The sequence below is a fragment of the Psittacula echo genome (genome assembly GCF_963264785.1).
Source record: "Psittacula echo genome assembly, chromosome: Z".
Taxonomy (NCBI): Eukaryota; Metazoa; Chordata; class Aves; order Psittaciformes; family Psittacidae; genus Psittacula; species Psittacula echo.
Genome location: NC_137742.1, coordinates 844,953 through 857,281, shown reverse-complemented (window position 1 = coordinate 857,281; position 12,329 = coordinate 844,953). Strand labels below are relative to the sequence as shown.

The window sequence follows — 12,329 nt, the reverse complement described above, 5'->3', positions numbered from 1 at the left end:
CTGTGTCCGTCCGTCTGTCCCTTTGTCCGTCTGTCACTTTGTCCGTCTGTCCCTTTGTCCGCCTGTCTGTCCCTTTGTCCGCCTGTCTGTCCCCTTGTCCGTCCGTCCCTTTGTCCGTCTGTCTGTCCCCTTGTCCGTCTGTCTGTTCCCTTTGTCCATCTGTCTGTGTGTGTCTGTCCCCGTGTCCATCTGTCCATCCCTGTGTCTGTCTGTCCTTTTGTCTGTCCCCGTGTCCGTCCCTGTGTCCATCTATCTGTCCCCGTGTCTGTCTGTCCCCGTGTCCGTCTGCCCCGTGTCCGTCCCTGTGTCCATCTATCTGTCCCCGTGTCCGTCTGTCCCCGTGTCCGTCTGTCCCCATGTCTGTCTGTCCCTTTGTCCATCTTTCTGTGTCCATCCATCCCCATGTCCGTCTGTCCCATTGTCCGTCTGTCCTTTTGTCCATCTGTCCGTCCCTGTGTCCGTCTGTCCTTTTGTCCGTCTGTCTGTCCCTTTGTCCATCTGTGTCCATCCATCCCTGTGTCCATGTGTCCGTCTGACTGTCCCCTTGTCCATCCGTCCCTTTGTCCATCTGTCCGTCCCTTTGTCCGTCTGGCCTTTTGCCCATCTGTCTGTGTCCCTCCATCCCCTTGTCCGTCTGTCCGTCCCTGTGTCCGTCTGTCTCCTTGTCCGTCTATCTGTCCCTTTGTCCGTCTGTGTCCGTCCATCCCCATACCCATCTGTCTGTCTGTCCCTTTGTCCATCTGTCTGTGTCTGTCCGTCCCCGTGTCCATCTGTCCATCCCCGTGTCCGTCTGTCCCCTTGTCCGTCTGTCCCCGTGTCTGTCTGTCCCTTTGTCCATCTTTCTGTGTCCATCCATCCCCGTGTCCGTCTGTCTGTCCCCATGTCCGTCTGTCCTTTTGTCTGTCTGCCTCCTTGTCCGTCTGTCCCGTTGTCCATCTGTCCTTTTGTCCGTCTGTCCGTCCCTGTGTCCGTCTGTCTGTCCCTTTGTCCATCTGTCCGTCCCTGTGTCTGTCTGTCCCTTTGTCCATCTGTCCGTCCCTGTGTCTGTCTGTCCTTTTGTCCGTCTGTCTGTCCCTTTGTCCATCTGTCTGTGTCCATCCATCCCTGTGTCCGTGTGTCTGTCTGACTGTCCCCTTGTCCGTCTGTCCGTCCCTTTGTCCATCTGTCTGTCCTTTTGTCTGTCTGTTCCCTTGTCCGTCTGTCCCTTTGTCCATCTGTCCGTCCCTTTGTCCATCTGTCTGTGTCCCTCCATCCCCTTGTCCGTCTGTCCGTCCCCGTGTCCGTCTGTCTCCTTGTCCGTCTATCTGTCCCTTTGTCCGTGTCCGTCCATCCCCATATCCATCTGTCTGTCTGTCCCTTTGTCCATCTGTCTGTGTCTGTCCGTCCCCGTGTCCATCTGTCCATCCCCGTGTCCGTCTGTCCCCTTGTCCGTCTGTCCCCGTGTCTGTCTGTCCCTTTGTCCGTCTGTCTGTCCCTTTGTCCATCTTTCTGTGTCCATCCATCCCCGTGTCCGTCTGTCTGTCCCCATGTCCATCTGTCCTTTTGTCTGTCTGCCTCCTTGTCCGTCTGTCCCGTTGTCCATCTGTCCTTCTGTCCGTCTGTCCTTCCCTGTGTCCGTCTGTCCCTTTGTCCATCTGTCCTTCCCTGTGTCCGTCTGTCCCTTTGTCCATCTGTCCGTCCCTGTGTCTGTCTGTCCTTTTGTCCGTCTGTCTGTCCCTTTGTCCATCTGTCTGTGTCCATCCATCCCTGTGTCCGTGTGTCTGTCTGACTGTCCCCTTGTCCGTCTGTCCATCCCTGTGTCCATCTGTCCTTCCCTGTGTCCATCTGTCTGTTCCCTTGTCCGTCTGTCCCTTTGTCCATCTGTCCGTCCCTTTGTCCGTCTGGCCTTTTGTCCATCTGTCTGTGTCCCTCCATCCCCTTGTCCGTCTGTCCGTCCCTGTGTCCGTCTGTCTCCTTGTCCGTCTATCTGTCCCTTTGTCCGTCTGTGTCCGTCCATCCCCATACCCATCTGTCTGTCTGTCCCTTTGTCCATCTGTCTGTGTCTGTCCGTCCCCGTGTCCATCTGTCCATCCCCGTGTCCGTCTGTCCCCTTGTCCGTCTGTCCCCGTGTCTGTCTGTCCCTTTGTCCATCTTTCTGTGTCCATCCATCCCCGTGTCCGTCTGTCTGTCCCCATGTCCGTCTGTCCTTTTGTCTGTCTGCCTCCTTGTCCGTCTGTCCCGTTGTCCATCTGTCCTTTTGTCCGTCTGTCCGTCCCTGTGTCCGTCTGTCTGTCCCTTTGTCCATCTGTCCGTCCCTGTGTCTGTCTGTCCCTTTGTCCATCTGTCCGTCCCTGTGTCTGTCTGTCCTTTTGTCCGTCTGTCTGTCCCTTTGTCCATCTGTCTGTGTCCATCCATCCCTGTGTCCGTGTGTCTGTCTGACTGTCCCCTTGTTCATCTGTCCCCTTGTCCGTCTGTCCGTCCCTGTGTCCATCTGTCTGTGTCCCTCCATCCCCTTGTCCGTCTGTCCGTCCCTGTGTCCGTCTGTCTCCTTGTCCGTCTATCTGTCCCTTTGTCCGTCTGTGTCCGTCCATCCCCATATCCATCTGTCTGTGTCTGTCCGTCCCCGTGTCCATCTGTCCATCCCCGTGTCTGTCTGTCCTTTTGTCTGTCCCCTTGTCCCTCTGTCTCTCCCCTTGTCCGTCTGTCCCCGTGTCTGCCTGTCCATCCCGATGTCTGTCTGTCCCTTTGTCCGTCCGTCTGTCCCTTTGTCCATCTGTCTGTGTCTGTCCGTCCCCGTGTCCATCTGTCCATCCCCGTGCCTGTCTGTCCTTTTGTCTGTCCCCTTGTCCGTCTGTCCCTGTGTCCGTCTGTCCCTGTGTCCGTCTGTCCCTGTGTCTGTCTGTCCCCTTGTCCGTCTGTCCCTGTGTCCGTCTGTCCCTGTGTCCGTCTGTCCCTTTGTCCGTCTGTCCCTGTGTCTGTCTGTCCCCTTGTCCATCTGTCTGTCTGTCCCCATGTCCGTCTATCTGTCCCCTTGTGTCTGTCCCTTTGTCCGTCTGTCTCTTTGTCCGTCTGTCGGTCCCCATGTCCGTCTGTCCCCGTGTCCGTCTGTCCCCTTGTCTGTCCGTCCGTCTGTCCTTTTGTCTGTCCATCCCCTTGTCTCTCTGTCCCTTTGTCTGTCTGTCTGTGTCCGTCTTTCTGTCCCTTTGTCTGTCCCCGTGTCCGTCCTTTTGTCCGTCTGTATGTCCGTGTGTCCGTCCCCGTGTCTGTCTCTTGGTCTCCTTGCCCATCTGTCTGTGTGTGCATGTCTGTTTGCATGTGCTGTGTGTGCATCTGTGTGTCTGTGTGCACATGCTGTGCGTGTGCTCTCTGTGTCTGTGTATGTGTGCGTGTCTGCGCGTACGTGTGTCTGTGTGTGCGTGTGTTTGTGTGTGTGCTGTGTCTGTGTGTGCGTGCGTCTGTGTGCATGTGTGTCTGTACATGCATATGTGTGCGTCTGCGTGTGCTGTGTCTGTGTGCATGTTTGTGTGCATGCGCATCTGTGTGTGCGTGTTTGTGTGCATGCGCATCTGTGTGTGCGTGTCTGCGTGTGCTGTGTCTGTGTGTATGCGCGTCTGTGTGTGCGTGTCTGCGTGCATGTGTGTCTGTACGCGCGTGCGTGTCTGTACATGCGTATGTGTGCATCTGTGTGTGCGTGTGTCTGCGTGCATGTCTGTGTGCGTGTCTGTATGTGTGCATCTGTGTGCATGTGTGCGCGTGTCTGCATGCGTGCGTGTGCTGTGTGTGCGTGTTTGTGTGCGTGTCTGTGTGCATGTATGTACGTGCATATGTGTGAATGTGTGTGCGTCTGTGCGCGTCTGTACATGTGTATGTGTGCATCTGTGCGTGCGTGTCTGTGTGTGCATGTCTGTACGTGCGTATGTGTGCATCTGTGTGTATGCGCGTCTGTGTGCGTGTGTGTCTGTACGTGCGTGTGTGCGTCTGTGTGTTTGTGTGTCTGCGTGCTGTGTCTGTGTGCGTGTCTGTGTGTATGTCTGTGTGTGCATGTGTCTGTGTGCACGTGCGTCTGCGTGTGCATGTCTGTGCGTGCGTGTTTGTGTGCGTGTCTGTGTGCATGTCTGTGCGTGCGTGCTTGTGTGCGTGTCTGTATGTGCATATGTGTGCATCTGTGCGTGCATGTCTGTGTGTGTGCGTCTGTGTGTGCGCGTCTGTACGTGCATATGTGTGCATCTGTGTGTGTGTCTGTGTGTGCTGTGTGTATGCATGTCTGTGTGCGTGTCTGTACGTGTGTATGTGTGCATCTGTATGTGCGTCTATGCGTGTGCTGTGTCTGTGTGTGCATCTGTGTGTGCATGTCTTTGTGTGCTGTGCGTGTCTGTGTGCTGTGTGTGCGTCTGCGTGCGTATGTGTGCATATGTCTGTATGCGTGTGCTGTGTGTGCATGTGTCTGTGCATCTGTGTGTGTGTCTGTACGTGCGTATGTGTGCATCTGTGTGTGCGTGTGCTGTCTGCGTGCATGTGCTGTGTGTATGTGCGTCTGTGTGTGCGCATCTGTACGTGCGTATGTGTGCATCTGTGTGTGCGTGTCTGTGCGTGCTTATGTGTGCATCTGTGTGTGCGTGTCTGCGTGCATGTCTGCATGTGTGCATCTGTGTGTGCGTTCTCTGTGTGTCTGTGTGTGTGCTGTGTGCATGTCTGTGTGTGCTTGCATCTGTGTGTCTTTGCGTGCGTGTCTGTGTGCATGTGCTGTGTGTGTCTGTACGTGTGTATGTGTGCATCTGTGTGTGCATGTCTGTGTGCTGTGTGTGCATGTGTCTGTATGTGCATATGTCTATGTGTGCATCTGTCTGCATGTGTACGCCTGTGTATATGCGTCTGTGCGTGCGTGTCTGTGTGTGCATCTGTGTGTGCATGTCTTTGTGTGTGCGTGTCTGTGTGCTGTGTGTGCGTCTGTGCGTGCATATGTCTGTGTGCGTGTGCTGTGTGTGCATGTGTCTATGTGTGCATCTGTGTGTGTGCGCGTCTCTGTGTCTCTGCCTGTGCATGTACCTTTCTCCTGCAGCCTGGTGATCCAGTGGAGGTTTGTGAACAGGGTGCAGAAGCAGATGAACGCTTTCCTGGAGGTAAACACCCTTTCTGTGTCCCCTCTCCGCCCCTGAAGCCGAGGATCCTGTTAGCTACACCCGGGAATTACACGGGATTTGACCTGGCCTTTGCTTGTTCCCAGGGATTCACAGAGCTGCTGCCTATTGATCTGATTAAGATTTTTGATGAAAACGAGCTAGAGGTGAGTTCAAGGAACAGGGCAGGAATGCTCATCCCAAAGGGCTGGGTTAGATCCAGCACCTTATCTGTCCCTTCCTCTTTGTAAGGGAATTTGCACACAAGATCCTTTGCTTACAGAGGGGTTTGTCTCCCTATTAATGAATGTATTGACACATAAAAACACAGCAATGTGGAATTAGTGAGGGTTGAACATGTGCATAATTTATGCCATAATATGTGCATAATTGATGCCATTATGCCCTTACCTGTATGTTTTGAGCAGAACACTGGCACACAGCACAGTATTGCTCCAGGAGCTTGAAATTCTCCCTTGAGACTCTCCTAAGGAAAAGCTCAAACTCCCCTTTACATTTACATTTGCATTTGTGCTGTTTAAAGACAACACAGGTTACACAAAGTAACACCATAACCATTTACTTCCCCCTGTAGTTGCTGATGTGTGGCCTTGGTGACGTGGATGTCAACGACTGGAGACAACACACCATCTACAAGAATGGCTACTGCCCCAACCACCCCGTCATCCAGTGGTTCTGGAAGGTAAAGCTAGGAGGCCACATCACTTACACACCCCAAGTGAAGCTGAGTACCACCAGGGTGTAGAGCTGTGCGTGTCGTGTGTTTCCAACAGGCTGTTCTGCTGATGGATGCTGAGAAACGCATCCGGCTGCTCCAGTTCGTCACGGGGACCTCACGTGTGCCTATGAATGGATTTGCTGAACTCTATGGTGAGTAGACCTGTTAACTGGGGGCTTTCATGGTTCAAGGGCAGTATCTAGTTACTACTGCTGCATTACACATCCTCTACACAAAGGCAGATAATCTTCACAGGCTAATTGAGCTTAGAAAGAACCAACCACACTCCTATTTGCTTTAATGGAATTGTAACTAAGAGTTCGATAGAACTGATGCAAAATACCTGGTACAATTTGTAGCAATATAAACCTTCAATGTTACAAACAGTGGTGAGGAGATCCCTGTGGTGTCCAACTACTCATACTCCATGTGATGTTTCATTTTCACCCAGGTTCAAATGGTCCTCAGCTGTTTACAATAGAGCAATGGGGAAGTCCTGATAAGCTGCCCAGAGCTCACACATGGTAAGTCATAAAACCAGAACATGAAATACCTTTGCTGTGCTGTTTTGCTGCCAGGAAAGGGGAAAGGTTTACCTCTAGATCATACAGCATTTAGCAAATGGGATACTCCGAAACCTACACACACGTGTGACTGTGTGTGTCCATGGCTGTATTTAAAAGGCAAAGACATGGACACATGAAAGGCCAAGTCAACAGAGTAAGAGTAGGTGTAGGCCCTTCTGATGAGGACTTTTTACTGCTATTAAAAAGTCACAACTGAAAGTCCTCACACCTCAGGACTTCTGTGTGTTAAAACAGGTGTTAGATAGAACAGGCTTTATTTTACAGCTGTTGCATGGTTCCTGGGATTGGCAAAACCAGCAAAAGGAATTGCATTTTATGTTTTAGTTAGTGTAAGATGAATGTGAAAACATCAGCTCTGTTCTGGGCTTTGTAAGGAAGCTGTAAAGGCCCTAAATCCTGGGACAGCTCACTAAAAATGAGAGGTTATGAACCGTCCTCATTGGATCCTAATGTAGAGAGTTTGTAAGTGGTTAAAGCATTCAATACCAGCCTTGTCTTACCTTAAATCCATGTTGTTGATGTAGAGCTGAGTAACTTAACTAGTGCTGTGGAGGAAAACCAGCTTTTAGCACATGAGTTATGGAATGGTGGTCCTGCCATGAGCATCATCAGGCTAGAGAATAATGTTTTATTTAAAAGCAAACACAACCCGACAACATTCCAAAGCCAACTCATCATTCACTCCTCAGTTACCTCTTAGATCTTACAGGACCTTTTCAAGACCTCCTTTTGGATGGTTCTTTTCTCTTGAGGTTAGAGAATGTGGCCTGCAAATTCAGAGCATCTTTCTGAGTCTTAGGAAACCACCTTTCAGCGATGAGGGAATGTTTCCCGTCAGGTGGTTCCTTTCCTCAAGGATTGCCATGTCCAGCTCTGGAAAGCAGCAGGCACGAGGCAGGTCTGGTCTCGGGGGTACCTGCAAGAACACAAGTGTTAGGTGTGTGAAGGACACAGTGGAGATGCCACCATTAGGACAATGAGATGTTCTCTGTGACCTTTCCTAGTTCTTTAACACGATGTGTAGTTTTCCATGGATTACTGAGGGATTCTTTCCCTTCTCACCTCCAGCTTTAATCGCCTCGACTTACCTCTCTATGAATCCTTCGAAGACCTACGGGAGAAGCTCCTGATGGCAGTGGAGAATGCGCAAGGCTTTGAAGGAGTGGATTAGCTATCCCAGCTCTCCCTGCACACACTCTGCTTGGCCCAAGGGCCTGTGGTGACTCTGGCACAGCCATGCCCGGCACTGCCTCACGGAGCAAACCCCACGGGGTCCCACTCCAGGAGTTGAACTGTGCCCTGGGGGTGCTGGCCCCGTGCCATGGACTGAGGCCGGTCCAGCAGGACTTGCTCTATTTATGTTGTGCCTCTGTAGGCAAAGCCCTTAATAAATATTTTACATAATTTCTAATGGCAATGAATGGGATTAATCCTTTTCCAGGTATAGTATTCCAGCTCATGTTTACTTTTCCATTGATTTAGCCAGTTTCAGATTTTATTTCCTTACAATTAAATATCATCTACTTGGACAACTGAGCATTTTTCTTAATTTCATACCAGACTGGAGGCCAGTGGCACTCTCTCAAAGCACACTTTGAGCCTCGTGTTCCCCAACCATGAAGGAGGTAGGAAGAGGCTGGGAAGCTCCTCGACGTGGCTGCGTGGCGAGAGCAACTCCTCACTGAGCACAGCAGTGTTTTCCTGGCTCCAGAAGCACGGACTGGACGTTGCATTGTGTATAAATATGGGGCTGGTTCCAGGCAGGGGAGCACCACACACCCCATAGCATGCCAAATCTCATGTCCAGTAACCAAACTGCTGCACCACTGGTAATACATGTACTATAACTACTATGTGAGGCAGAGTTGGCATCGAACGTTTCACATGCTGAACCCTGGCCTTACCTTTGTACAGTGGTTTTGTATCTCCCTTCCCTCTTTGGAGGCATTGAATGGATCCTGGCACCGTGGGATTTGGCACTATGGAGAACCAACCTGTTTGGCTTAGCTCTGTACGTGTTTGCTCCCAACAGCTAAACATCACCGGGGCTGGGTTTGTTTGGAACTGCACCGACTCTAAAGGCACTTTATGTAACCCATGGAAAGTCATATCTGGCTTTATCAGCACATTAATGTGATTCTGTTCCTCACTGCACATGTCTCTCTGGTGCAATATCTATCACTTGTGAACTTGGCTGCTGCTGCTGTATAAAGGAAACCCCCAGCTGTAGAGCTGAGCCTGCAGACATGGTTTTGTGATTTCTTTTTTACTTAATCACAAAGATTTATTTCCTATACTCTGCTCTCTCTCTCCATTTTGTTACCTCTGCCATGTTGCATGCCTGAACGATACTGTCTGAGTTGCATCTCTTTTGTGACAGATTAAAAGTGACAATTCCTACTTGATGCGCTCAAGTTCAGTGGTTGCCGCGCTGCAGGGGCAGGCCTGAGCTTTGCCCTCACTTACCTGCACACAGGGGTTTACTCCAGGAACCCATTACTGCCTATGAAGGACAACACATGTCAGATACAATGTCACCACACTGCCACCAACTCTGAACCCTGTCCTCACCATCCCCTGCACTGCTGCAGTACAACCCATGGCTGAGAACTGGAAAGAAACCTTCATGCTGTGACAGCACACATGTGTGTGCTCACAACATGTTCAAAGAGCTGATAAATCATGTTATTTGAACACAGGTTAACATTAATTTCCTATTAAACATTTCCTGCCATTCCTTTCCGAGCTGTTACATGAAAAATTAGACTATCCAAATAGGTACATGGGATTTTGGGGTGATTGGAGGTTCCCTTCCTGTCCAGTGTCATCAGGTGGAACCTTATGAACTCTTGGTTATGAACTGAAATGTAATCTCTTTTATGGCTCAAGGCTGTGACCCTTCGTAACGGGTTTACTAACGCTTACATACATCAGGGCCCTTCCAGCTGTCTGGAATTACAGTGACATCAGACTGGAAGGGAAATTGTTACTGTTTGTATTTTAAAGAAAATAGAACATCTTTATGAGCCACTCCCCTCACAAACTGACACCCCAAAAGCGTTTCCCAGGTACCAAAATGGTGAGACAAAGTCCACCCCATGAACTGTAGATAACATGCTGTTGGACTGCTGTGTTTTACTGGAGAGAAGGGGTTTAATTCTTAGGAAGCAGCTTGATACTAAGATACCAAGCTTAACATCAAGTGAAGAAGCCCTTGACTTCTCAAGGTGTGCCACTGAAGTGGCAGCTTTGGGCTCACCTGTACAGATGTGCTACAGCTCCCTTTGCTATGGTGTCCAGCAGTAAACCAGATGTGGTGTTCCCAAGACCACTTGTGAGATAAGCTGAGGGGAACTGCTCAGCCCAGCCCCAATCCTGTGTAAAGCTGGATTTGTGGCTATGAGAAACCCACCTGCCACTGCCCTTACAGGGACACAAGCCCCTGCTGATGCACAGTGTATCTCCCAACTCAGATTCCATTCCTGGTGGCTACATCAACGGCTAAACTCCTTCTCACCAGCCAGAGCTGGGGTTCTCTGTGCTGTGACACAACCTAGGAAGTGCCTTTCAGTTTGCACTAAACCATATGAGGCTACACACAGTGCCTGGCTGTGCAAAGGGGCAGCTCAGAGGATCTTTGCTATTTGTTTAATGTATTTAACCTGAATTCCAGCCTTTCCACCTGAAATCTACATTTGAAGGCATCTTTCTGGGAGCAAAATGTCATTTACTTAAAACATCCAAACCACATAGCAGCAAACACTCCAGTGGGATTCATATCTCAGCCCCTGTGCCTGTGTTAACATAACACTCTTACAAGTGCCCATACCGATATGGCTGCAAGGGCTGGTTACCAATTTGTGTAGTAGAAAACAGGTACAATACCAGATTGGACATCTTAAGGTGCACATTCATTTCCTCACCTCAATAAAAGCTTTCCCTTTTCTATGTAGCATTACAACAAGAAGAAACCAACCTTCACCCATCTGTTGTGATGTTACACTAGGAATAACACATATGTGGAACACATGGGAAGCTTCTAGACCCGGAATCCAAGCATGTGACTGTCACATATCTGTCACTATCACAGTGCACTGCACGCCCACCAGGGACCATCAGTGCAAACCACACTTGGGCACGTGTCCATCAGCACTCACTGCTAACACCTTGGCTGCCCACACTGCTCCACATTTCCATGCCAGGCTCTTAGGCTTTCCTGGCCTATTTCCACAGGGACTTTTCTGGTTTCCTCAGTGTTGTTTCATGTGTAGCTGTAAACTGCAGCCTGCATCCACACACAACAGCATCCCTGCTGCAGTTTCAGACTTTAGCCCGCTGCTTGGACTTGATACACTCTGGGGAACAGATTTATGGACAAAATCCTCCATTTTTTTTCTGAGGAGCAATGAAAGAAGCTGCAGTTTGGGTTCTTGACAGCAAAAACTCAATGTAATAAAACCAACTTGTAATGAAATGATGCAACTTCATCAAATTCTTAATAAAGAACTATGGAAGCCACAGCATTTTATGCTTAAACTCTATTTCTTTGGCTTTGTTAAAACAGCAGCTGCCTGAAGATCACAGCTGGATGTGGCTGGGGAGCCCCTGGTCTACCACATATGCACCAGATTCATTGTTATATAATTAAACACCCCCTCCACATGCTCAGCTTCTGTCAAGTGGTTCCCAAATGCTTCCCTGTGATCCTCATGGCACAATAACACCTATGACCTTACCAGCCGTGTAAGAACTTGCAGATCACAAGGGCCATTGTGCACAGCCTCCTTCATATTCAAGGTAGCTCTTCTCTGCCAGAACTGGCACCACTAAAGTGAGGTTAGTGGCTATGTAGTGTTCTCAAAGAAGCTATGAGCAGGTAGAACACAAATCCCACATCTCTCCCAGCTTCCGACTGGCATCACCTCTGTTCCACCATCATTTCAGTGCAGTACTCCATCAGGCTCCCACGAAAAGCTCTCTCAAGTTCTCCAACCCCACAGTGACCACACAGCAGCACCTTCTCCTGTTTAAGCCGTTCCTGAAATCATGTGAATTGTCTATCCTTTTTTCTTGTGTATTTTCTGTCACAGCAGAGTTCTCTGCAGCCCACAATAACATTCATACCACAAACTAAATACCCCTCTTGCTGCTACAGACCCAAGTTTCAGTTTAACCGTACAAGTCAAGGCATTATAGTAAAGCTGGTTTTATCCTCAGTGGTACAATCCTGATGCTGCTACATTATGAACAACTTCTTAGTAACAGCAATGGAACTAACATTGCTTTTCTGTTATGCACTGTGAATGCCTAACTTAAAACCACACACAAACCAAAAACCAGTGACCAAATCCCCACAAAAGTCCCCAAACCTAACCAAAACCGGACAAAACACACCATAAGTCACTTCTGATTTAACAGCTCACTTCATGAATACAGTAGGTTCCTCTTCAGCTAATATCAGGGCTTAAGAGAGTTGCAGGTGGAATACATGATCTGTTAGCCTTAACCATAGGATCAATACGTAATAAATCATATCCTGGCTTCTAAGCTTCAAACCAAGCACAGCCTACACACAGCATTGATGTGACTTGCACAAATACACAGCAAGTTACCTGTCAAAGGAGTGGTTTAGGATCAAGGGCTCACCAAAATTAGTAGCAAAAGTAGTTTTAATATGAATGTATAAAAGTGTGACTTTAAAGTTCAATGGTTCACTCTGGTACTGAGTGCATCGGTGAAGCACACCAAGGAAAATAGAGTTAGAACTGATTCAGAACAAGGCTGAAGAAGCAAAGGGGAAAGGGAGACCCTCCCTTTGAGTCAAAGTTTCAGACTAGACCCCATCCTGCTCTCAACTCCTGGTGGAGCCCAGGTGAGGCTGGATCTAGTCCTAATCTCAGACTTGGT

The 12,329-nt window shown here is 49.5% G+C and overlaps 1 protein-coding gene across 12 annotated transcripts in view; it reads left to right on the top strand.

Annotated features, from left to right (window-relative positions):
- NEDD4L (NEDD4 like E3 ubiquitin protein ligase) overlaps positions 1 to 8,533 on the top strand; it is a 42,858-nt gene extending 34,325 nt beyond the window's left edge. For all 12 annotated transcript variants that reach the window (XM_080636896.1, XM_080636895.1, XM_080636893.1 and 9 more), the window contains 7 exons: positions 5,039 to 5,099; positions 5,204 to 5,263; positions 5,692 to 5,799; positions 5,891 to 5,987; positions 6,287 to 6,359; positions 7,491 to 7,863; positions 7,983 to 8,533. In XM_080636896.1, coding sequence (XP_080493022.1) covers positions 5,039 to 5,099; positions 5,204 to 5,263; positions 5,692 to 5,799; positions 5,891 to 5,987; positions 6,287 to 6,359; positions 7,491 to 7,593 — 502 coding nt within the window. In that variant the 3' untranslated portion in view covers positions 7,594 to 7,863; positions 7,983 to 8,533. The remainder of the gene's footprint in view (positions 1 to 5,038; positions 5,100 to 5,203; positions 5,264 to 5,691; positions 5,800 to 5,890; positions 5,988 to 6,286; positions 6,360 to 7,490; positions 7,864 to 7,982) is intronic.
- Positions 8,534 to 12,329: the final 3,796 nt, after the last annotated feature.